General features: G+C 37.2%; 2 protein-coding genes across 10 annotated transcripts in view; one reads left to right on the top strand and one right to left on the bottom strand.

Annotated features, from left to right (window-relative positions):
- Nucleotides 1-10,874, bottom strand: part of LOC126377867 (protein pangolin, isoforms A/H/I/S) — a 192,960-nt gene extending 182,086 nt beyond the window's left edge. For 3 of the 9 annotated variants that reach the window (XM_050025883.1, XM_050025884.1, XM_050025887.1), the window contains exon 1: nt 10,565-10,869. The gene's annotated coding sequence lies outside the window, so the exon portion shown is untranslated. Of the gene's footprint in view, nt 1-10,564 lie in introns of all 9 variants that reach the window. The other 6 variants (XM_050025885.1, XM_050025892.1, XM_050025886.1 and 3 more) reach the window with 4 other exon arrangements.
- Nucleotides 10,875-18,031: 7,157 nt separating this feature from the next.
- LOC126377954 (uncharacterized) overlaps nt 18,032-27,567 on the top strand; it is a 144,136-nt gene continuing 134,600 nt past the window's right edge. Inside the window, exon 1 of the mRNA XM_050025989.1 lies at nt 18,032-18,101. Coding sequence (XP_049881946.1) covers nt 18,032-18,101 — 70 coding nt within the window. The remainder of the gene's footprint in view (nt 18,102-27,567) is intronic.

Raw genomic sequence — 27,567 nt, 5'->3', positions numbered from 1 at the left:
TACAGTTGTCACTGGCTGTTGGGTTTTTGGACCATCGACAAGATTTTACTTTTTTTCGGCTAAGTTTTATATGCAGCGTAGGTTCGTCTTCTAGGAATCCCTCATTACGTTGGCAGAACGAAATTTATCATGTTATGCTCGAGATAATTCGGTTTGTTTGAAACGTTTCTGCCTGATTAAACAAGACAATGGGTTTCGCTGTAATTAGGACGATATTTTAGGTTATTATGCGAAGAAGAAGTTTATGTACCATTCCATATTTAAAATGAGAAATAAGTCCAATTGAATATGTTCTAAGTTTGCAAGACATATGGTATATCACTCTGGTAATCTTTAACCCGTAGCATAACACAGGAACACGGTTGTATTTCTCATCATTAGCTCAATGTATCCAACCTCACATCGACACAATGCGGGCCATAGTTCAATATCCGCGCGAATTGGCTCATTTTGCACTTATCCACTTTGGGTTGCCGCTATTGCCAAAATTACAACAATGTGGTTAATCCGAAACTGTGCGAAGAGGAAGTTAGTATAATATGGGTATTTAACGAAGAAAAGAGAGAGAGACATTTTCTTTCACTTCGACTTTTGATAGTTTATCGACTTTATCGTATCCTTTGTTTTATAAAAAGTGGCCGTTAAGGGACGACTACGTAAGTCATGGATGTAATCAGTAAATACTAGTGTTAATACTTGTTACTTCCATGGGATAAATACTTTATTTGAATGTACTAAGTATCATTTTCTTCTGTTGTTAGATTTAGTGCATTTTAAGAGCATAAGTTGTCAAAATGAATAGAAAAGAAAAATTGAAATTGGAATAGTATTGTTATCTGGCAGAATGGTGGTATTCCCAAGCGATCCATTGCCATAACCAAAAAAAGTATTGTTATCGGCATTATAATTATGGCATGAGGATATACAATATGGAAACAAATAATTCGATTAAGACTGACTCATGAGTGCAACAAAAACAGTCGAGCGGTCAAACGCTAAAATAGCATGTGGCAGAGATATTTATCTACTAATCGCATTTATCAACCAAGGCCATTTCCAGATTCAAATACCACAGTAACTATATCACTTTGTGACATAACTACGGCAAGCAACAAAGAACAATTTCAATACGTGAACGCAATTCTGTACCGTCGGTGAAAAGTAATACAAGTCCAAAATTCAAGTTTTGAGAAAATCGAGTTTAAAGTTAAAAATATTCTAGCTCGCGACTTATAAGGAGTAATGGAACAGAAGTTAGATGTGTCGATAGGTGATGATGGAAGGTTTCTTTTCTAATATTTAGTTATATTTAGAACCTAAACAGAAATGGTAGAGGATCAAAATAAATTACATGTATCAGTTGACACCAACTTTTATATTGTGTAAATTGATACAAGTCTACTTATACCTTTTTACACATATAACTATAAAAAAGTCATCGTTGATATATCATATTTCAATTATTAATTTTACAGTCTTATTCTACAAAAAACAAAATGTCTTGGAAGAAAGTTTATTTCATAATGTTGTAGAAAGGCAAAATTCTATTTATTTTCTTTAAAAGTAAAGAAACGTAACTTATATCAATTGACACAAACGATAAACTATAACGAATTTGTGTCAAGTGGTTTAACATGACTTATTTTTTCGGTTTTATTGTGTAAAATGATACATGTTTTTACGAATTTCTAATAATAAATACATATAAAGATGGTACACGTATATATAGTGTAAGGTGACGATAATAAGATATTTTTGTTATGATTTTACTCTCAAAACTCATAAATAACCGGTCAAAACCACCACTGCTGCCCACTACAAACACATTTTGTCCACTACACTACGCCCCTAATCAAAACCACTTTTGGTTCATTTTTGCAGTCAAAATCTTACAAATTCAATTATGATAATATTTCCACCCCTAACAAATGAAGGTAAGAGGAATCATATTAAGACTAGTCATTAGGAATGTTTCGGGCTAGCCTGGCAGTATGGCCTGGAGATAAAGGTGATGTACCTACGTACTTTTAAACCAAAATCACACAAACCGGTAAGTGTTACTTCTTTCTTGCTGAAACTATTTAAAAGATCACAACTCATTCCACAATCAAAATCCCCTAAAGTAAAGTAAAATTCGATATTTCGAATTATCAAAATTCCCGGTCTAATGGTAGCCCGCAACATTGACAGAACGATAAACGGAGTCGAATCAATGTTGACGATGAGAATAGGTAGTGAAAATGAAGATCATTGGTTCACCTCCAAACCTATAGGTTACACAGGGCTATCCTCAGACCATGACCATGACCACCATGGACCATGGTCTGTTATGGTTAAGCTAAATGAGCTCGTTTCCGCAAAACTCTACACGTAAGCACACGTGGGGGACTTTCCGCGTATCCTCGCGTATGGACCACTATTGTGAAGTGGGAAAACTTCCCACTATATCATCATCATCCTCCTGCCCTTATCTCACTCTAGGTGGGGTCGGCACAACATGTATGGGCAAATGTCCCATCTTCTTCTTCTTCTATCGTGTGGATTGTGAGGTGAATTACCAACCCCATCAACCCTGGTGTCAGGGTTATAACTGAGCCGCCATAGGCCCCTGACTTGACTCAATGAATACTCGAATGTCCCACTATGTTATTTTAATGGGCTCAGTTTTCCGCATAAACACAAGTAATCCATTATGCGTGCTTTTATTGACTATGTAAGCCAACTAACTCCTTTCAGAAGCTCAAATACCTCCTAGGATTTTTACAAACTTTGTGACCTGGTTTAATTAAGGGGTTGTGCCCGTAGTGTTGCCAATTATTTATTCTAATCTAATCTATCCTACAAGATCCCACTGCTGGGCAAAGGCCTCACCTTCCTCTTTCAATTTTTCACAGTCCTGTGCGTAATTCTCTCTTATGTAATCAAAATACAGAAAACAAATATTACTTGTGGTGCTCAAGAGTTCAGAGCAGTTATTCCCTTTATAAAAATGAGGAAGCTCGACAAATTTACACCATTCAACGTGTTTGAGAAACTGGTAATCTTCTCTTGAGAAGATGTGGCAGATCCCGATGCTGCCGATGCCGAGCTGTCATCTACGGCTGTGTAGGTTCAAAAATACCACTACCGGCGCTTGCATAAAAGATCTAACCAGCGTGTATTGAATGGCTTGCATATTAATTGGAGCTCGATAATATTTGGAGCCATTATTTCACGTCTACAACCTCCTTAGCAATGAAGGCAGCGTTCAATCTGCCACCGCTTAACCTGCATGTAATCAAGAAAACTATGTAAAACAGCTATGCTTCGAGCTAAGGGAAGGAGACTAACGACAGTTATGACAAATCTCAAATACCTCTTGACTAACCCTGCCATGGTGATAACGACGCCATGATCAGGACCCACAACTTATTGAGGTACTGTAATTAAGTACTACAAGGTGGTTATAGCAGAAAGAGAAAAAACACGGTTTGGTCTGAAGTACTAACTTAACCTATACCCATTCGCAATGCGGATCAGATATGGTTTGCTGTGGTTTTAGACAAAATGTCTTCCCATAGACAGGTTTATGCGGAGGTCACCCTAGGATACACACTGGTGGCGCATGGAATCGAACTTGTATGTATGCTGCTGGGCAAAGCTTATCATTATACACGACACGTTATTGATATCTAAGATCGTATTTTCTGAAATATTTTGATATATATTAATTTATATTACTTTTCACGAAAAAATAAATTTGGTGTTTGATGTTACAACTAAAATTATATCATTAAACACGTACTGTGAGAATTCAAGGATTGCGTGTATTTTAATATATGTTGAGTTGCATTTACTTACACCAAAATATTTAGTGAAAATCTTCATTTCACTTTAATGCAAGTTAAGATGAATTATGTTACACGTGTTATAACAGCATGAATCCTTCACAAACAGTACTTATATCACTAGACACAAAAATTATCTCCGTATTTATAATAGCTACAGTTACGAGAATTAGACAGAAAGAAAGAGAATTTTTTGAACATGAAGTGTGTGCTAATAACTCAAAAGTGATACAACTCGAGTTGTATTACTTTTCACCGACGGTACAGAATTGTAATCTGAGATTACCATTAACATTAAACAAAATTACCATCGGTTCTCACTCAGACTCGCAATAAAGTCGTACTCAGAGACGTTCGTGCGACAATTGGATGAGAATGTCCATCTTATTCTCGATATTTGAATCTCGCAGTTTATGTGACGTCGTAAAGCGGATATACAACTTAGATTTAACAAGATTTTATTGTAGTCATTTAAATCGACGCATTATTATTTAAACTAAAACGGAATTGTCTATGGTGTCAAGTTTGTAGGCACTTGGAAGAGATTGTGTGCTAAAAGAAACCGTATTAATTACAATTATCGATTATTTTACGGAATAAATAAGGACGCCGAATACAGCAACCTATTAAATACTTATTTTACGTATTAATTATGCTACATGTATTTCACTGGAAAATTAAGCGTAAAAATTTTATGAATTGTTTTCGTGGGCAAAATGAGAAAAATACGGAGACTTATTTCGATGTTTATTGTTTAAACAGTGAATGTTTGCGGGTTAACAATTATTAAATAAAAAAAGAATAATACTTCCCCGCACTAATTCGTAGGGGATGCCGAGCTAGATTTACCTCACCCCCTCTGAGTCTGACTTTATTCTAAATGGCTGTTTAAGGAGTAAAGGGAGGCGCGCGCGTTCAGTCTATCTCGCTCGTACTTAAGCGGTAAGGCGGCACACGGTACAAATGAGTTTTTTTTATGGAGTGTCCCTTTAAAAAAAAGATGAACTATTTGGGCAATGGGGTGATGAAACGATTCTATCACCGTACGATTCATCATATCATATCTAGAAACGAATATCAATAGCGGCTGCGGGTCGTCTCATTGATGTACTGTACCTCTACATACTCCGATAGAAATATGGGCGTGATTATAATGTAGGTAGAATCATTTTCGGATGTAAAATTTACTTTTAATAGATGTATACTCTGAACAGCGCAAAGACAAAATACCTTCAAAAACAGAAGTCCATTGGAAGTAGCATTAGTTGCGCTGCGTATTTTGAAAACGTATTCGGTATGCGGCGAGTGCGCATCGCACGACACGAGCGTATTAACATTCCCGACTCTCGCGCAGGTTCTCATAGCGCGGCGCACGCGTTTATACCAAATGTCCTAAGCTCAATGTTGCCAGTGGGAAAAGAAATAGTCTCTACTTGTTTTTTTTTTCAATGATCGAAGAGGATGCGAGACGGACGCCGGGATATATTTTAGGATCTAAAACTTTTTTTTTTTTAAATAATTACATGTAACTGATTCTTGTTTTAATTACAATTCTGGTCACATGCATAACATAGCATAACATAGCATAAGCTCACAACTTCATCCCAATTGGGGTAGTCAGAGGTACATCCATGGCAACATGAACTCAGTACTCACACTTTACCGAGCTTTCTGTTACACCAACGTGATAGGAGAGCCGTATCGCCGTCTACAATGGTCAAGCCAACGATTTGACTGCACATAAGATAAATTAATAACTCATTGGTGCAACTCCGGTACCGGGAATTCACCATAAAAATGATTAAATTAAAGACATACATGCTAAGTGGTAAACTATCGATGTATTTCTTCCGAAAAATAACCATACTTCAACCTTCATTCATAACTTTTCAAGTTGGCAACACTGAAAAACAAGGCAGCTTTGTAGTTTGTCTCGTTACAACGTTAGGTTTTGTAGACTTGAATGAATGAACATGAAGTAGTAATGGACTACTGTCTTCTTTAATTTATGGATAGTAAAGTACCATTTTAAGCCTAGTATGCTGAGGTAAAGGAAGTTCGGAACAACAGTTAAAAGTTTAAGTTATAACGTTTATTACCCTTATGTAGTTATGACTTCTGTACTTTAGGATTGTTTCTGTCTGAGAAATACGCGCGGAAATCAATGCGACTTCCTTCCATTTTTAAAATAGGCAAAATAAATAAAAGGCAATTTCCTTTCTAAATTAAGAATTAAAAAATAAATAGATTTATTTTTATAAAATTGAGGAAAGATTCTAGAATTGGAATTCAATTTCAAACAGATTTACTTAATAACAATAGTTTTTCAGTAGATCAAAGAAAAAAGAAGTACCAGTCTTTTTCTAAACAGCTTTATTTTTTACAAGGCATGGTTTATTAATAACTTTTTCATTAAATTATTTTTAAACTGTGTAAATGTATGACAAGTTTTAATAATATACGAAATAAAAATACATTTTAGGAAAATTTCGTGGATGTTAAAAATGGCGCTAAAAAATAAGAACCTATTTTAATTAGACCCAATAATACTCAAAGAGCGTAGGAAATGCGATCATATGAATTATTCATCTGAGATAACGACCAAAATAAAACGATTGTTCGCTTCTCAGTAGGCACTATATTGTTGTTTCTTTTAATACCGGTCTTTTAATACCTACATATCTTATTACATGTCCAAGATACTATACATATTCTGCCAGCATTTATACCACTACTGGGCATTTTACTCGTCCATAAGGGTATTTACACATTTTAAAAGTATTAAGTATTTTGAAAAAGTTCCATTTCTAAATCTCCAGCTCAACTTCAGATAAAAATATATTCGATGAAACGTTAATAAATTTGAATTTCGAACCGGCCGCTTGACCCTGCAGTCGAAATCGCAGTCGCATTTTACGGCTCACCGTAAAAAAGAAAAAAAGTATTACAAAAATATATTTTTCTTAAAAAGATACGAATAAAGATTTTATTGTTTTTAAATAATATCCGTTTTTGGTCGTCGCCTCGCAACGTAAATGTAGTATGAATTCGATTTTATATTGATGGAGCAGATGACATCGCCCTATATTTATAAACTTTCGAATTATTATTTCTTTTTTGACGAAAAATAACTGTTGATACTGGTTGCACACACACATACACATAACCTCACGCCTGCAATCTCGAATGGGGTGGACAGAGTCACAAATAACTTGCGGACACTTTTGACAAAAAGTCCTAAACGGATAATGAACCGTATGGGAACCAGGTGATCCGCTCATCGATATTTAAATAGATATAAATAAGTTAACGTAAAATAAGGCACTGTTTCGAAATGAAGCCTCTAAACTTAAGGTGTTAGTGTCAATTCTTGGTAAATAAATTACCGCTATCTTCATCCTGCAATTAGTAACCGAGCCCACAGTTTGCTTCATAACATACGTGGTAGCACCTATTTTTTTAAAACGAGATCGTAGAAACAATATCCCGTAATTATTATGCTAATAATTTACATACATACCTACCTATTACAGAAAACTTGATTATTATATTCCGTCGATACGCACGATTGATTAGGTCCTTCTTTTTAGAATTATAAAGGTAGAGTTAATACACCTATAATACTGATGTGAAACATAAGTTTAGCAGCTTTATCATCCTGGATATACCTATTTATCGTAATTATTTTCGTAAAACGAATATTAATTTAAATGGATATTTTTTTATGGTTTTTTATTCTTATTTTTAGATCATTTATTTTTTTATTTTTATAACTGTTAGACTTCGACATTATTTTTGTGTATAATTTATTTGTTTTGTTTATTTTAATGATATTAATTCTGTTTAGTGGATATAGCTTCTATCAAAACCGATTATAAGTACGATTATAGTTCAAAACAATTCCCAAACACTAAACATTTAGGTACAATTATTACATAATGTAAAATGTTATCTAAAATTTTCATAAAATAATAATTTGCAGGCATGATGTTTGCAGGTATATAAATATGTAGACAATCTTCTATCGGTTTATAAGTTTAAAACACGTATTTTTTTATTTCAGTAGGTAGGTAGGTAATGTGCGGGGGAAAAAAAATAGGAATGATGTGACAGCATTGTTTGTTGTACAATAGGTATCTTATTTTTTTCAATTTACTTGCAACAAAGTAAACTAGTGTTTTAAAAGTGGCGCAATAAACACGCAAAATTCTAACACATCTAAGGTATCGTTACGAATTTTAAAATTTCGGTGAATTTAAACACAAACTTTTGTCAAATACCTATAGGTAGAGTTCATTGACTATTGGACAATTAATAAAGTTTCGGCGAATTGTAAAACTTCGCTAATGTACATAAGCTTAAAACTACAATGTAGCACTGACATTATATAGGTGTAATAGACCTAGCTATTTATTTTTATTAAACAACAAACTTTCTTCTTAAAGCAGGTGCTTGGAACACATTTGAGGGGTCCGAAGCTCCGTTCAGTTATTTATTAGGGCCGGTCCGTAAGAAAAAACTGAAATGCCATTACAATTATGAACTATGTCCTTCTTGGGTTGTCATTTTATGTCTCGAAAGCAACATTTCAATAGAAAAACTGTCAATTAGGCGTTGTGAGAAAATGCAATTATGTAGGTAGGTAATACCTACGAATTTTTTAACGACTTGCAACACTTTGTCTTTATTCTTGTCGTTTTAGTAACTGTTTAGTGAATAATAAAAAATGGTACCCTTCTTCATTACATGTAGTAGGTACCTACCTACCTACTTTAGAATAGGCACGCAAGTATATGTGTTTCGATATAAAATTATGACTTATTATTACGCCCAGGCACACATCTTTCAACAATTATTATTCTAATCAAAATAAAGAGAAGCAATATACTAGGTATGTAACACAAATCTGATCCAAATACATATATATACCTAAGCAACATTTATTAATATAATGCCTCTGCTTATAACATTAGGGATTAAAGATTGCCACACTCCTAAGAAATGCGTTTCGGAGGTAGGTACGAGTATGTGACCTAACCAGAAAAAACCGGACCTATCAAATCTTCAGGTTAGATAAACGGACCTTGTGAAAACGGGATAACGCTAGATAGCCGTCATTACATTTATTTACCTACACTATAGGTATATGGCAGTGGATTGGTCATGTTCTTAGAAGACTTTTGGAACACCCGTTCCGACGAGCTCTGACGCATGATGATGAGCTAGACAGCGCCATCTATAGATTACTTGGGGACGTGGCCTGGAAAGTCTTTCATTGAAGATATCGCAGGACTCAAGCTGGTGACTACATTTATTTAGCAGTTCTTGCTGAGTTACTGGTGCTTGTGGTATCTTCACTTGACGATGAACAGCCTAATGTTGAATCGCGTTGGGGGTTACGGACGGGTGTGAATTGTATCTGTCTATTCGAATATGTTTTCTGAATCTTGTAGGTACCAGTCTCAATAAGGATAATAGGTAGCCTATTTAAAGAAGAAGAAGGGGAAGGCCTTTGTCTAGCAATGGGCAATACCTATATTAGGCTTTAAAAAAATAGAAGTCTGGAACTACAAGTGTTTGGTTTCTTGCTTTGCATAAAGCAGTTTGAGCCAGTTCTGTTGGATTTTACATTACAACAGTTTAAAATGAGCGCGTAGGCAATTTATTTTACGAACTAATGAAGGTTTTTTAAAACTATATTTACGCATAGATGTAGGTTGCTAGTTAGGTACCTACTTAGGTTACTTACATTGGGACATTTATTAATATTCATAGGTAGGTAGGTAGGTACTTGTCTTTTGTATGCCCTATACAAATTAATTTAAATGTTTTATGTTTTAGGTAAGTAGGTAGGTAGGTAGGGTAAGTTACCTATTATATTTTTTTACATAAAGTACATTATAGATTACTCGAGGGAATAAGTAGGTACCCATTTATTAATTAAATATTTATAAATACTTATTCAAATGTGAAGATAATGTATAAACTAGATAGGTACCTACCTACCTATTATTTATCTACCTACCAGATGGTAGATAACACATTAATCAATACAATGATTTGTATTAGTACATTTGTATCGTTAACAATATCCTAGGTAGGCAATAATTGTTATTTCATCTGAGAGGGTAGCTTTTGTTTAATAATACCCTTACCGACCCGAAAGACAAATGCATTTTGTAGATAGTTTTGGGATAACGGATCATTTGTTTACAGTTAGGTAGGAAAACATAAATATTTGTGAGTAGGTACTGGTTTGTCACATAAAATACCTATTGTTTACTTTTTTATACTCCGTGGCGTTTTATTAATTAAGTATAATCAGTCTATTTATCCAGTATTTCGCTCCGTGAACCGTTTCAAAAGTTGATCGCGCGGCGCTGCCGCCGGTCGAATGGCAGGCAGCAAGAGTTCACGCGCGCCGATCGCTCCACCGGCAGCGATAACACATTAATTACTTCATAAATTAACCGACACACTTCCCAACACACTGATAACACTGGCCGACGGCGCCAAACACTAATAAAACCTCGAGAAAATGACCGATGTGACTAGAAAAACGAAAATTACACCGGTCGAGTTGAACAGCGTGTAAATATCTCGCCACGCGACTTCCGACCGCGAATCCATCCGTCAACGATTACAAAAATAACACAAAACGGATCTTGGTAGCGAAACTGTAGGCCACCGACCCCTTTAAAACACTGATGGGCCATAATTAATCGGTCGGCACATACCTAAACACGAGCATGGCGGGTCCACAGCGAACTCCAAAACACGTTCAAAACGCACTATTCTTCATACACAACACGCACGTTACATTCTCGCTATCACACACTGTTGTCGCTTGTTGCACTCGCGATCCACGTAATGTGGTACACTGGTCATTATTTTGTTTATCGGCCGGTAGTTTTGGGTGGCGCGCGAGCGTGAAACACGCCGCTTCAGTCTCGGGTTCCGCGAGCGTACTGCACACAACAATGGTGGAGGGAACGAGCGACGCGCACACCGCCGCGCGCACACACACTAGCGCGCGCCGTGCACCGACGGCCGCGTATAAAAAACGAACGATCGGTATGCAGACGTTCGGTTTGAGCAGGTCCTCTCTTGACGCTGTTTTCGTCTGCGGCCCAGGGTTCCCGGAATTCGATCCCGGTTCTCCACGTTTTTGGTTTTATTTCGTCAATATAATGTCAGGTTTTAATTAAGGAATTTTACAAGGCTACTCCGAAATATGACTCGAGAATTGACCGTAAATATTTATCCTTGACGAGTTTCAATTTTAATTATCCAACTGTCTGTAGGAAATGTTTGAAATTTGTTAAAATAATGACTTTTTAAGTTATTATATCTACTATTAATTCCTTCCTATTGTTATTACTCATTAAAAACGTATAAATCACTTTTTCTTGTTAGGACTAGGTAAAATATTGGTGGTGACCAACTTAATTTTAATTTAGTTTGACAGTTCTAAAACTAGCTCTATCTCTATCTGGCACTTGTCGTTAGTGAAGGACGGCATTGTTTTTAGAGCTGACTTAAATAAATAATGTTTTGTCTGTCATAACCGGCACCATTAACGCTATTAGATACTTTTACGTTGTAGGTATAATATTTTGCTCTGTGTTATTATATTACTGAGCAAGTAAATTATTTGAAAATTATTTTTATTCAGAAAACCCACCCAATATCTAAGTAGTTGTTCGTAAATGGAGTAAAAAAACCGTTAAAGGATACTAAAAATCTTTAGTCATTAAAGTACCTACTTATATCTCCGCCCGTTTTATGGTAAATTTCTTCGTATGGCAACATTAAAAACAAAAGAACGGCAGTCAGCGAACCTTGAGTGGGCAGGCGATACGATTCGAGCCTGCGCCCGAGTCAGCGCCATGTTGCCAGACGCGAGAGCGGGACACCGCTCTACAAAGCTGTGGCTCTCTCTTTTTCACGCTTGTTAGCGTTATTGCGTGCCGTAACTATACTCGTCAGCGACTGTACCACACACCCACACGCACTCATTGTTATCTTACACAAAATTTATAACGAGCAAGTCAGATTTCGTCCCAGTCTCGGACACTCCTAAATTCTTTGCGGAAGGATCCGTTTTTTTTTCTTTTTTCGAACCCCGAGGCTGAATAAAATTATAACCGTTGCTAAAAAAGTTTTAAATAGTTTGTTTAGCGCGGTTGGGCTCGTCATTTTGGCAGCACTGCGAAGTTTTGGCGGGGCGGCGACGACGGCGGCGGCGTTGATTAAAAAAATGTGAATGGATTTTGTTATTGTACTTATGAATGAACAATTAGGTGGAAATTGTTGTGTGTTGTGCGATATTGGAGAAACTAACGTCATTGTTTTCATTGGCAGTGTGTCGTATTCACGTGGGTTCTCGTATACTTACTTACTTTGTTTCAGTTTTGTCGCGGTATCGTACCTATCTAGCTAACGGTATGACAAGTTTTGCGATTTGATACTCACATCCGACACGCTTAGATAAGAAACTCGTGAGTAATAAGATAATTATCCAAAAGTCTAACTATAGAATGATAAAGTTTTATTTTGACGTTGTATGTTTTGCATGTGGGTTGGGTGATCATAATAGGTAATAATCAGCCATGTTTTGTTTATCTTGTACCTATGCCTACACGCGTTAAACCCAAGTGCGTATAATTATCTATATTAAATCAATACAAAACAGTACTCAATAATTCCTGAAATGCAACTAGAAATTAAAAATGTATGCCTTCTACTTTCATCCTAAAGGAGCCGTTTAAGTGCTAGCATAGAATAAGGTATAATAATACTACGTGGGTTCTGTCAATCGACATACCTAGGTCGCGACTAATTTAACTCCGAATACGTTTGTAATAGCAAAACCAAATTTTTCGCCGTTGAAATACTGTTATCTCCATACATTGACATAGGTTGCGATCAGTTTACCAACTGCAAGTAAGATTATAATATATTTCACAAAAACATAATATTTTTTATGATGGAAGGGCTACAAATTTTAGATTTTCGGATTATTCCCTTTACTTATATTGTAAGTTCTTCCTTTTTGTCAAATGTCATGATTTTAACTCAATAGGACCCCATAGGTTTTGTTTCCACTGCGAAATATTTGTAGGTAAATAAGGCTAAAACGGATATGTAGGTGCAGGTCGTGTCGTATCAGGAGGTGAAGGATTTGGCGGGAAGAAGAGAGGAATAGCGATTACTCCATTAACAAGAGCGCAGGTCTTAAATAAAGAGAGAGAGAGAGGATCTATCTTTGGATTGCGTTGATTTAGAATCTTTATTTGTTTACAGCTGCAGCTGTGGCGCCACCATGGTGACTTAGGGAACACGCCAAACTACAAAGTTTATCACGTCATACAGCCAGTCATAAAATAGTAACTAAGTACATCCTTATCGAATTAGGGCAAAGAAACTCGAGCCCTTAAAAAGGTTATTGGTCTATCCTTACACTTCCTAACGAATCTCAAATGAAACTTGAATTGATAATGTTCTACTTCCTTAGAACTATACCTATATACCACTTAACACTGAATGAAGAATACTGCGCATAGAACGGTAACTCTCTGTCCGCCCCGCACCAATTCGTATCGGGCGCTGATCTCACCCCCTCTCGGTCTTACTTTAGCTAAGGAATCAAAAGGTAGGTCACGCGGTAGGCGACACACGGTAAGAATGAATTTTTTGTATGGAGTGTCCAGGATGTGTTCAAATACCGTCTTAACGAAAACGACACTCGCAGGATTCTTCCTAGTCGTTCTCTTCTGACTCTGGAGTACTCTGGAAGCTGCTGATTCACTTTTTAATGTTATTTTAAACGAGATTGTTAGGTTAGTTTTTAAAGTTCGTGAATTTTCCCAACGGGAAATAAGTTTATACAGATACGCTCGCAGGCAGTGAGTTGATTAAATTTTTTTTGGAGTCTTGGGTTTGGGGCAGAGGGAGTTTTTGGCCGGTACCTAAAGCTACATTTAAACCATAAGCGTTCTTCAACCGCTATTCTGGTAGTCACCAGTACAGGTCTGAGAAAGAGTGGCGTCATAGAGAAGACCCTTCTCGAGTATAAGTTCGGAGTACGTAATGAGGTGTGGGTAAGGTCATCATCATCATCATCAGCCGTATGACGCCCACTGCTGGGCATAGGCCTCCCCCAAGGATCTCCACGACGATCGGTCCTGCGCTGCCCGCATCCAGCGGCTTCCCGCGACCTTCACCAGATCGTCGGTCCACCTTGTAGCGGGCCTACCCACTGAGCGTCGTCCGACACGTGGTCGCCACTCCAGAACCTTTTCGCCCCATCGGCCATCGGTTCTCCTCGCTATGTGTCCTGCCCACTGCCACTTCAGCTTTGCAATTCTTCGAGCTATGTCGGTGACTTTAGTTCTCCTGCGGATCTCCTCATTTCTGATTCGATCGAGCAGGGAAATACCGAGCATAGCTCTCTCCATTGCCCGCTGAGCGACACCGAGCCTCCTCACGAGACCCATAGTAAGCGGCCACGTCTCACTGCCGTAGGTCATCACTGGCAACACGCACTGGTCAAAGACTTTCGTCTTGAGACACTGAGGTATTTTGGACGAGAAGATAAGGTACTTACAATAAATTAAATTCAATTTGACATAAACCTACTTCAAAGCAACCACAAGTATAATAATATGTTTGTCTGGCTACTGTCTTTCCATCATCACCTTTATGTGCAAACAAGAGGGTATTTTCCAACTAGTCAAATCAGTTATAATCTTTCTTGGTTATTAAAATTCATAAATAAGTTAAAAAGAAAAAAGAAAAAAACAATTGTCATCTTTAGATCTGTCTTTATTTATTAATCAGAATTCCATAATTTATCTTAGACCTAGGTAACTAAACTACCTAATTGCTTTGACCGGTAAATGGTAATTATAAAATACCACATCAAAAAAATACAAACATAAATACAGTCTTATAATTCGCGAAATATGAGACCACCAAGCAAGAGAGTGAGCTGCGGCGTCTGCGGGTGTGCCATGCGTTCTGGAGCCTCCAGGTTTGTTTCGTTCTGACGGTAAGCGGCCGGACGGTCTCACGTTGATTCCATGGCAAAAAGATCAATGTCTCGTATAGGCCTATTAGCACGTATGCGGCGTCTCATAATGAGGGCTACCAGCCGGGCTTAAGCACAGTAAGTACACCAACCTGGAATAGACGTATCACTTTGTACCGTTTACCGTCGAAACGGCGGGGACATGGGACTCTGAAGCGAAGCGCTTTATCAGCGAGGTGGGCAAGCGGCTACGGGAGCGAGGTGGCGACTCCCGGTCCGGGCATTACTTCGCGCTACATTTTGCTCGCTATCCAACGGGGTAACACTCCGAGTGTGATGGACACCGACCGAATAGTCGAGAGATGGAGCACTTTCAACGTAGCCTTAACTATAGTTATATACCTATAGTTTGTTTAGTTTTATTTGTAATTGTTAAGTTTTAAGTTTAAGAGTGTATACTGGAATTAGCTTTATAGTATTTGTCAACTATTAGAAGAACGAACATTAATCATCATTAATAAAACTAGAACTTATGTAGGTATGTCGTCAACTTACATGATTTGTAACTGGATATTTGCAAAAATTCTAGGATATTTTTGAATTGACGAGAATGATAAATATGATTTCTAGTACTCTGAAATGAAATCCACCCATGTCTTTGCAGTTACTTTAAAAAACTTCTAGCGACATCTAGCGTCAGATTAATGTACTATAATTGTTCAGAGCAGCGCCATCTGTCGAGTATTTTTTTTAGCTTAACAACCTTGTTTTGTAACTTTATGCGCCATCTAGTTGCTATGTTTAAGAACTACTAAGCTGTTGTTTGCGACTGACATGGGTCGCTTTCTATTATGATTCGCTAGGTGTCGCTTTGCTACACATGGAACTCACGCTTGTGTTTCCCCATGGGATGGGCAGAGCTACAAGTACGAGTAATCTTTTGAAATGCAATTCTAATGCTTAGCCAAATAATTTTGCTTTTGTTGTAAAATATTTGACTTATAGATTTCCGACGACATACTTTACTTACCTATTTAGGTACGAGGGAAGCAGAAGATACATTATGAGTATATGCCGGTGAGGAAAATTCATCAAAATATTTGTATCCGCCTTTGGTGTCTTGAGAAAGATCTCCCAATATATCAAGAGACGCAGATCCGCTTTTTTTTTCTCGCACATCGACGTGTACCTTCATTTGAAAACATTGACGCAGAAATATTTTAGTTTCCAAAGGAGCTCTATAGCTTCTGAGAGTCTCTACCGCAGGCCTAATTCAAAGAGACTAAATTAGAATCAGAATTTTTTGCAATGCGAAACAGTAATAAGAAGGTACAATCGGCTCTGGATACGATATCCTAAGATGGATATGATGGATGTATAATGTCAGGTGATCAATCCCACGCATCGCCTCATCTGGTATATAATGATAATGCATATCGTGTTGGAAAGGACACCATCCCTCTATCGAATTTTACGACATGCTTGTGAAGATACGCAGCTAAAATTAACATTATAGCATGGAAGCATAAGCTTCCAACTTTATTGACTCGTCGTAGCGGGAATCGCCGTTCGGGGAGTCGCTGTCAACGCCATAATTCTTCCAATGTATATACAGGGTGGCCCAGAAGTTCACGTTCAAAATGAAAAATTGGATAGAGGGGCTCATTAGCTATTAGAAACACCCCCATATATGTTCAGCGATTATTTACGGTTTAGGAGATATATGACCCATTTTGTACCTTTTTCTAGATTTTCTACCTTACTTCAGAAATAATCATTTTGTCGCTATTCCTTTCTTAATAATTCTTTTATTTTACTTCATAACTATGGCTAAAGATATTATGTACCGCTAGGTGAAAAAAGAAAAACGAACACATTTTGAACGTGAACTTCTGGGCCACTCTGTATATAAAACACAATAGAAACTTTTACCTAATTAAACATGATGTTATGTCGAACTACTCATGTGCAGTGGAATATAATATATAAGATTTCCCATTTCCTTGTCACATAAGCAGTATAAGCACTAGGGTGCTAGTGTGTTTATTCTGCTGGCAGGTGGAATGCGTACATTATAATATAATACTGACTATCGAATGCACCGTGTAGTATCGATGTAGCTTGCGTGATCGGTTCCTACGACACTGTGTCCGCCGACCGAGTTCGAAAGTGAAGTGTAAGCGCAGAGGTGCGCAACATTTTGTTCGAGTTTTAAAGATATGACGATGATGAAGCTTCACAGTCGATTTCGACTACAGCGATAGAAACTGTGGACTCATTGAGGGTTATCGTTCAAGAGCTTGCGAAGTGTGCTCTCTGGTGTATTTGCAGTAGGCTTGCATAGCCAATTATGTACGAGAAAGTACTTAGTATGTATATTGTAGGCACGTCATGAGACTGCCTACGTAATTATAGGTGATATAGATGTTCTAGAAATTACCTAAGATTAGTCTATTGTGACAGCCCTAAAATAGGCGTAGAATGTATGACATTATTAGAAAGGAAAGTTGGTAACCTGAAATAAAGATTTAAGTTCGATTTACTTACGTTAGTTTTTGTTAATATGATGAACGTATTATTCCTTAGATGTTTCAGACATGCATGTCGGAGAGAATGAATGCAAGCAGACTTGAGTGGTAGAGTTGAAACGGGAAGACCTAGGTGACTATACTGCGATTAAATGCAGGATATTTTAAAGAGAGGCTAGAGCAATAAGTCAAGTATAAAGAAATGCGAATATTATTCACTAATTTACACTATTATATCAACACACTTAATCATTTTGTTATGTTATGCTTCTATTTACGTAAAAAGTATATGATTTGTAATAAACGTCAATTATAAAAATCGAATAGCCAAATGTTGCTGACAACTGCCACTAAAGAAGGTGAGAGAGGTGTTCGGTAGCGGTGTACCGACCCGACTCAGTGTACAACCACCATCGTTCCACTGCGGACCACACGACCCACTTTCATATTTCGAACGGGCCACAGCCTGACACGATGACTTTTTAATATAAAAAATAAATAAAAAAATAAAAAGGAAGAAAAAAATAATAATAAAGAATTTTTGAAGTGTTTTTTTTCTGTGCGGTGAAAGGAGACTTTATTGACACATATGATGGTATTCTAGTGCAGTGATGAAGAGAAGAAGTGTTACATATAGTGCCAAAATGATGAGGAACATTTTATTAACGGGATGGTTGGTGTGCCTAGTTGGTGCAAATCTTGTCTCCTGTCAAGGTAAGCGACATATTTATAATTCGAATGCAAATGTCAATAGGTCACGATTCGCGGTTTTTTCGCGAATCGTTTGCGAATTTTCGTATCTGTGGTATTGTAGGTATTTTATGGTGTCTGTTTTGTGTAAACCCTTTTTTTAATGACGTAGAGGTGGAAAAGATTTTTTATTCAAATTTTCAGGGTTTACTTAATTTATTTAAACTATAAATTATTTACTGAAAAAAAAGTTATATATTATTTGTAAAAAAATAATAAAAAGTATGCGGAAAAACGCTAAGTACATAAGTTCATAATGTAAGCTCTCGTTACAAAAGACATCAACGCGCTCGAGCGTTTGGTTCAGCCAATACATAAATTATCTATTAACTTATGTATACGGCATAAAACATATTTTTGAGTCCCTTTTTTTACTCTTTATATCAAACGTAAAGTAAATATCACTAATTGTAGGAAAGATAAATGTAGGCCACCGGAACTACGTACCTATTAGATATGTTGCGCTACTTGCTTTTTTTCTTTCATTCGAAAGAAAGAAAACACTTGCTGATAAGTGTCTGATAGCCAATCTAGAACTTATATCACTGATTTGTATAGCTAATATTTGACAAATCAGAGAGTGTGACGACGTGCAGTAAGAATTTCATATATATTTTATTAAATATGTACTTATAATATAAAATAAAATATAAATGAAGATAAAATTAAATTGACAAATAGGTTAAGTAACCAGGTGAAGCCTCGAGAAATTGATGGTGTAATAAAGTATGAATAAACTCCTAGATTAATATAATAAACAAATAATTTAATATTAAACCAATAAGACCCTAAAATAATCCAATTAAGGATTAGTAAACTAATAAACATATGCTAATAAATCGCTCGCAGTATTCAACATAACTCACATATTCATCTTGCGTAAGCTTGCAATAGTTATTTTAATGTCAAGGATTTCCATACTTTCGTAGCTTGCATAATCTGTTCATACGAAGAATCGTAATTTTAAAAGTTTTAATCAGCTTCTATTGCCGAGTAGCATTTTATAATTTATTTTTGACCCAGTGAAAAACTCAATGGTCACTTACACTGTACCAGCTGTTTATGTATTAGATTTTAAACGCCTTTGTCTAAGATAATAATAATAATAAAATAAAAGTAATATGTTTTTTTTTTATTGTGGTAATTTTCAATTATCTAGTTTAGGCGCGACCAAATCTTAAGTAGCTAATTTTAATATATTTCGTATCTATGTGTAACGAGACAGACAGACAGGCACCGGACCTGTCACATCTTCAGGTTAGGTAAGCGGACCGTGTGAAAAACCGGATAACGCTAGAGAGATGATGTTGATGTGTAAGTAGATTAAGTTTTTAAGCAATGAGATTTTGAATAGGTTTTCAAAATATTATGTCTTATTCATTTAAAATCGTTTTGTAACACTCAAAGCGGCTAATATTCCTTCTCTAGAAGGACGTAAGTACCTATAACGCCAGATATGTCAATTTTGATGAAACAAAGCCATATTTGTACCATTTATTTGTGACTTTCGCAATCTAACTATAATTGGATTGACCTTTTCTTTAACTCGAAGACAATATCAATCAAATTAAAATGCAACAGTGTGGCAATCATGAATTAATTTTGTTATATTATCTGTGCCAAACCAGAGAAACATAATGACTTATAATTCATTAATTTAACAATTATTTTTTGATTCGGTCGATAGCTTGTTTCTAAAGTTGCAATTTTAATTGATTTAATATTTACCTCTAATATATCATTTTTCTTACCACAAATATTTATAGCATAATTATGACGTAGAATTTAGTTTATTTGATACTTAACATTCAATTATAGAATAATTATTTCTGCTACGTAACTTTTAGGTATACCGACAACCACGCCTTTATTTTTATCGCGGTAAACATTACAAGTTATTTAAAGATATCTACAAGTAGTAAAATTTGCTGATCAACGATTTATATTCACATACAAATTACCTTATAATAATAATAACATACAGGAATTTTCCTAGCGTTATCCCGTTTTTCACAGGGTCCGCTTACCTAACCTGAAGATTTGACAGGTCCGGTTTTTTTACAGAAGCTACTACCTGTCTGACCTTTTAACCTGCGGGAAAATCAGCCCAATACAGGTTAGGTCACCATCACATTTAGATTAAATTTTCTCTACGTGTTGGCTTTGGCCTTATACGCCTTCCAAAAGTCCGAGATTCTATAGTCTGGAGATATATAAATTATAGACAAAATAATATACTATTAAATGTTTTTTTTCTTTAAGTTCAATCTAGTAGAGAAATATTGTATTGTACACTTTCTTACATAATGGATAAGGAAGCAAATAACCTTTTGAAGTACGATCACTTCTCCGGTACACACATTAAATGAGGTACTGCCAACATTAGCAAATGTACCTAAGTGTGGATAAATCTATGTGGCAATAGTTTGCATAACCAATGACCGGTATCGGGTAAATGTCATCGAATATATGGTCATAGTTCCATTTATGTTGCATACCGTTGGCAGAGGTTATGTGCAAATTTTTAGCTTGTTTTACATACATGAACTCACGCCCGTAATCCCTAATGGGGTGAGCAGAGCCACAAGTAATCAAAGACAACTTGCAGCCACTGTTGATACGATGTCGTAAGCTGGATATGTGAAACTTTATGGTGATAAGGGATCAGCCTATCGCCCATAACTTTAACCATTTTTTTTATTATTGTTTCATACGGGAAATCATTTTGTGATACTTAGGTTGATTAGGACATTACAGACTGATCACCCGATTGCCCGAAAGTAAAATGATCCGTGTTTCAGAGGGCGCGCTATGCAGTCGGTCTCGGTTACTATTTACTTAAGTATGTGGTCATTATATGAGCCGGCCTCCGTGGTCTAGTGGTTAGAGCGTTAGGCTCACGATCTGGAGGTCCGGGTTCGATTCCCGATGGGGACATTGTCGAAATCACTTTGTGAGACTGTCCTTTGTTTGGTAAGGACTTTTCAGGCTTGAATCACCTGATTGTCCGAAAAAGTAAGATGATTCCGTGCTTCGGACGGCACGTTAAGCCCGGTCCCGGTCCCGGCTTGTAGCCGTAAAAACACCTCCACCAACTCGCATTGGAGCAGCGTGGTGGAGTATGCTCCATACCCCGTCCGGTTGATTGAGGGGAGGCCTGTGCCCAGCAGTGGGAAGTATATAGGCTGTTTATGTATATGAGCCGTATCAGGGGCTTTGGGCGGCTCAATAGCAACACTGACACCAAGGATTATGAGGTCGGTCATTTGGCCTCACGACCCTCACGTGTATGATGGGAAACAAACTTCAGCAAATCAGTACAACCAATGATTTTCTAATTAGTTTTCGAGTTCACACTAGAATCATGAATGTTATAACGTGCTCAACGGTGAAGGAAGATATTCAAATTCAAATATATCTTTATACAAAAGTCAAAAGGGGCGGCCTAGAAACATGGCGAAGCTCTGGTGACCGAGAGTTAAAAACTCTCGTCATGCCATGGGAGCACGAGTGGATCCCCCTTTTTTTTGGGGGGATTCATTTTATGTCAGGAGGGGGGAGGTCACCAGCTCGCAGAAAGACTATTTCCGTAGAGAATCAGATAAAATTGCCGTGGTGTAAAACTGGTTTTCGATATGTACATCCCAACAGAAGACTGTATGAATAAATATTAACAAAACTTATTTAAATTCGATGGATACCCGTTGTGGTTTCAATTACTTAAAATTATAGCTCGACCGTTACCGTCATGCCGGTGGCCAGTATAAAAATATTATTATTCAATAACAGTTATTTTAAAGTAGCGCACTGTGACAGACAGATCACTTGTCGACATGGTAATGACTGTTTTAATATCGAGAATTGTGCAAGTAAGTGTACAGTCATGAGCAATATCATGTACCTTTAGAACCCTGGCGCACTATCATCATCATCATCACCAGCCCATTAACGTCCCCACTGCTGGGGCACGGGCCTTCCCTATGGATGGATAGGGAGATCGGGCCTTAAACCACCACGCGGGCCCAGTGCGGATTGGTGGTTATTAACGACTGCTAATGCAGCCGGGACCAACGGCTTAACGTGCCTTCTGAAGCACAGTGGAGCTCGACATGTTTTTTTTTGTGGTCACCCATCCTATGTCCAGCCTTTGCGAAAGTTGCTTAGCTTCAACAATCGCAGACCGAGCGCGTTTACCGCTGTGCCACGAGCTATTGCTCGTTATCTCTAAAAGTTTACCATATAAGCAATTAAAAAAAAAACACATTATTACGTATCAATTTTTTAAAGCAAATACATGCTCTAAGTACTGTATTAATAACGAGGTATAAAAAGGCCACGTTGAAGCGATTAATCTAAAAAGCAATATTTCTATTTGACATTTGTTTGCATCGCGCACTTGCTTTCACGTGTGCAAATGTCAAATTGCATTGATTGCTTTTTTAGATGAATTGCTTTAATGCCCTTTTGGACCCTCTGTATACTTTCATACACAGGTTACAGCAAAGTCTTATCTTCTAAACTGTTCTTTAAAATTGATAAGTCATCTCGATGACTTGCAAACAGCCATGCAAGTGTGAACGTATGATTAAATCTTCAATGTCGTTAATTACTTAAATATTTTTGACGCCTTTTGTCAAAGTATTTAATCAGGTAGAAAACCGTTAGGTATTTTTTGGAAGGTTTTTGTTGTTGATTGACTTTGTATTCTTTCTATCACGATGGACCATTATATATGAACTATGGAAGGATGATGGAATGATTATCTATCACCATAGGTTATTATATCCATCTTAGGACTTCGTATGAAAAGTGGCTGCAAATTGTCTCGTAATTACTTGTAGCTCTGTTCACCCTATTAGTGATGTCTTGCTTGCATTTTGTGTATGTACTTATGTGTAATGTTAAGCATATTTATCGTATGTTTATCGTAGTTAATTTCTTCTCAAGTCATCGATATTAGGAACTTTAGAATTTACCATTCGCACGGCCCATGGCGTAGACGTCAGTGTGGTCTCATGGTACATCAGGCTTGCTTCTCAATATTCAATATTCTTTATTAGCATACTATGATGGTGTACAAGTTTGTAAGTTACATATGAGTTTCACATCACAGACCCTTTGTGGCACAACAAAATAGAAGTTTAAAAGAGAGAAGGAAGCTTTTCAAATAGTAACATCAGTATCATTAAGGTATTCACTAGTGCTGTAGAACATTTATTAATTAGAAGTGCTTTTATTTTTTAATAAAGATTTTGTCACTTTTTTCTTCTTTTAATATGTTAGGCAGTTTATTATAAGTTTTGATGGACATCACATATGGGCTAGAAGAATGTAGGACCAGTCTAGATATAGGTATCTCAATCGGGGAATGCCGGTTCAAATCCCGGTACCGGACTTGCACCAATGAGATTTTTTTAATCTTAAGTGCAGTTTTCACTAACACAGTTGACTCGACCGTTATAGACGGCGATACGGCTCACCTATCACTTTTGTCTCACAGAAAGCTCGGTGACTTTACTTAGTTCATCTTGCGATGGATGTACCTCTATCTCATTGGATAGTTGTCTATGTTATGTTAAGGCCCATATAAAGCGACTCTAATCTCTCTCTAACTAACTTATCTATATCTAACTTATCTATATCTAACTTATAATCTCTATCTAACTTATAATACGCTCAAACAGGCTAATATCGAGATAATCTGTACAATTCCATCGCAATTATTTATGTACGCGCTAAACCACATTTAGTTTATAACCAGTTAAATGGAACAGTTCTCGCCATTCGATATGACTTGGTGGCTTAGTGTGAGCGATTTTACATTTTCTAACATACCTGCTTGCCGAACCTGTGACGTCACGGATCGGGGATCGCCATCTTGGCTGCTTACGCGGTACGACAGAATCAAATCGCTGTTCGATTTTCTACAATCTGAATTGGCTTCGTCTTACCCGGTATAGCCCTTGGGGGGATAAAACGTCACATCGAAGCAATTCATCTAAAAGAAGCAATATTGAAATTTGACATTTGCGCATATAAAAGTAAGTGCGCAATGCAATTTTACTTTTTTACTCTATTCAATTCGTGATATCCCGCGTGATTTACTACTAGATAATTCATATCTTATAGTTTCCAGGATATGTGCCCATCTAATGGTAGGCTCGCCCCCTACTACACGGGATTTAGACATAACTGGCGAGCAGTGAGTGTTTCTGTAACATAGTCACGTTCATTATTCTTATCGGGGTAGACCATAGGACACATAGGTCACATTAGGTTGTTTACATTTTTCCTCACCTTGTGGTTGTCTGGAAGAAATCGCTTTAAGCGATAAGGCCGCCATTTGCCATGTACTTAGTTAAGAGACTTTTTGTAATTATTTCTTTTTTATTTTGGTGCAATAAAGTGTATTTGTATTGTATTGTATAGAAAGAAAGAAAGAAAGATACGTTTATTATAATAGTAGTATAGGTCATTAATGAGACAACTCTTAGTAATCGGTTATGACTCAAATATGGTTCATCATTAAATGCGGACGAAATCCTATCGCGATGTTATTTAGGCAATTGCATTTTAAAATTTCACTTTGCCTTAGTTTTCCAGCACAGTTTCTTAAGGCGATTTTCACACTAGGTACGCATTTGGTAGCGGTGAACCGCGCGGCGCGGCGGCGAGGCGGTGTTCGTATCAGCCTCTGCGGATTTCATACAAATCAACGCGACCTTATAACCGCTTCGCCGCTAACCGCATGGTACGCGTTGTCGCATGAGCATCGCCTAATATGACATTCTATTTTTTATTGACAATGAACCCACACGCGAAACCTGTTTAATATTAGGCCATACGACCGGTTCACCTCTACTTTTACTAAGTGATGCACATACTACTGAAGGATACTTTTGCCACTTCTGTTTTGAAAGGCCAGTTGAAAAGGCAGCTTTTGAAAGTTACCTTACGTATTTATTCCTTAAAAAGTATGTGTTATTAACAAACTCGACTAAAATCAGGACCTTATCTCACTAGGAAAAGTCTAAGAGAAAATTTTAAACTTTGTAAGCAGAAATCACCTGATTGTCCGAAAAATACGTTGATATCGTGCTTTGGAGGGCACGTCAAGGAGTCGGTCCTGGCTAATATTTACTTACTTAAGTTAGTATGAGTTATTACTTGACCCATGTCAGGGGCTTTCGTCGGCTCATTATTAACCCTGAGAATATGGTTGCTGAAGTTGATTGATCTCTCTCATAACCCACACGAGAGGAGAAGTAAAACTGTTCTAACAAACCGTCTAGTCTAGATTTTATTTTAAAGTAGAGCAACTTACCCGCAGAGACTTGACAGTCTTTTTTGACGTGGTTTATTGTAGATTTGCCGCATATGGCATTAACTACTTGACCGGAAAAGAGACTAGGCATTGACTAGTTATTTGTTTTAATAAAAGTAGAGCTACTTCTTCTTCTATCGTGTGGGATGTGAGGTGGATTACCAACCTCATCAACCCTAGTGTCAGGGTTACTATTGAGCTGCCAAAGGCCCCTGACATGGCTCATGTAACGACTATGTACTTACATCAGTAAGTAGTAACCGGGACCAACGGCTTAACGTGCCTTCCGAAGCACGGATCATCTTACTTTCGGACAATCAGGTGACCAGCCTGTAATGTCCTAACCAAACTTTAAAGTGATTTTTGTGATATGTCCCCACCGGGATTCGAACCCGGAACTTCCGGATTGTGAGCCCAACGCTCAATCACTGGACCACGGAGGCCGTTAGCCGGAGGTAGAGCTACTTACCCGCTGTGACTAGGGCCTCGCCCTGCGTTGTGGTATCAAAACCTGCACCTCAGTGGGTCAGCCGCCGTCGCCCACTTCGTCTCAAGTGAGCTTACGGATGTCTCACACGCCTTTATTGTATGGGCGTTCAGTAAAAATAAATAAATAATTTTATTCATACAACTTTTTGACTACTTATATGGTATTTTATTACAGGTTGTGAGTACATAATTCTAGCAGAATATTGTTATTTCTCTCTTTCAGTGTTTATCGCTATCGGCCCATTTGGGTCGAATAATCCTTTCAAATATAATCCGGGTAAAAATAATGTAATGGCAGAGGGATATATAAAAATAATTGTTGCTTGATAATTTTATCAGATACGTAATATGTTGCTACCTATATTGCTGCACTTTATTTTGATCAGAATAATAATGGGTGGAAGGTGTGTTGTGTCTGGCTGTAATAACAAGGGTCATCATAATTGAAACACATAATAACGGGTTCTTACCGCGTTTAAAATATCGGGGAAAAAAAGAGAAAGAAAAAAGTTATTTATTTCAACAAAAAGGTACAATCATAAGAGAGACAGTCATATCCCTATTTCAAATGCGGTAAGAACCCGTTACTATGTGTTTTAATTATGATAATAACCGCGTAAACTTAAAACAAGGGTCATCATTTATCAAATCAAATCAATTTATTTGCGAGAACACATGTATAAACCCGAAAACAAAGATAAAGGTTGCTTATGTCTGTTATCCATGAAATTGGAAGGTTAAACGCAGGAAAATGTCTACAGCGCCATCTATATTCTGTTTGAGGAACGTAGCCTGGAGTTCCTCATTCATTTGCAAGTAGACACATGTAACAAAAGTGAGTTATGTAATGCGAACTCTATGAATGAAGACTTTTTTAGCAAAATTCCAAAGCCATTTTATAATTGATACTTTCACTCACGGTTTTTCTAATTCGTTTGCATCATTTATTGCATTGTATGATTCTGATTCATTTGCATTATTTATTGTATTGTATTACGTATTCGTTATTAAGATTGAGAAGGGAATGTTAGGTTGGTTTGGACACATAGAGCGGATGAAGGATAATAGAATTGCAAAAGCGGTATATAAAGCGAAATTTGATGATAGGGCTGGCAGAGGAAGACTGAGAAGGCCTTACATTGACCAAATTGGTGTCCTTAGAAAAGGTTTAATACGATCAACTCTGAACCGGCGTGCGTGTATGAAGCGGTTGATGAATGTGGAGGAAGCAGAAGTGTGTCAGGATCGAAGCAAATAGAATTCTATAGTCTCTGCTTACCCCGGTGGGAAATAGGCGTGAGTTCACGTACGTATGTATTGCGTATTGCAAGGGGTTAAATTTCTTTAGAATACCACAGGAATAAACAAGCTTTGGTTGCGTCTAAACACATTGAGACGTTTCTACACAAAAGTGTAGAGGATTTTACCTAAATACACTTTATTATTATTATTATTATTGTATGTCTTTTTCATATCTCGGGCCTATGGAGGCCCGGACTTTTGGAAGGCGTGCGTGGGGCCGAAGCCAACACGTAGAGGCCCCTTAAGACAGTTTAATCTAAATGTGGTGTGACACCAACCGGCGATTATCCCTGTATGCACTATGGGAGTGCACCC

The sequence above is a fragment of the Pectinophora gossypiella genome, chromosome 24 (assembly GCF_024362695.1).
Source record: "Pectinophora gossypiella chromosome 24, ilPecGoss1.1, whole genome shotgun sequence".
In the NCBI taxonomy this organism is placed as follows: domain Eukaryota; kingdom Metazoa; phylum Arthropoda; class Insecta; order Lepidoptera; family Gelechiidae; genus Pectinophora; species Pectinophora gossypiella.
Note: the sequence above shows the minus strand (reverse complement) of the source record. Positions and strands in the feature narration are given on the sequence as shown.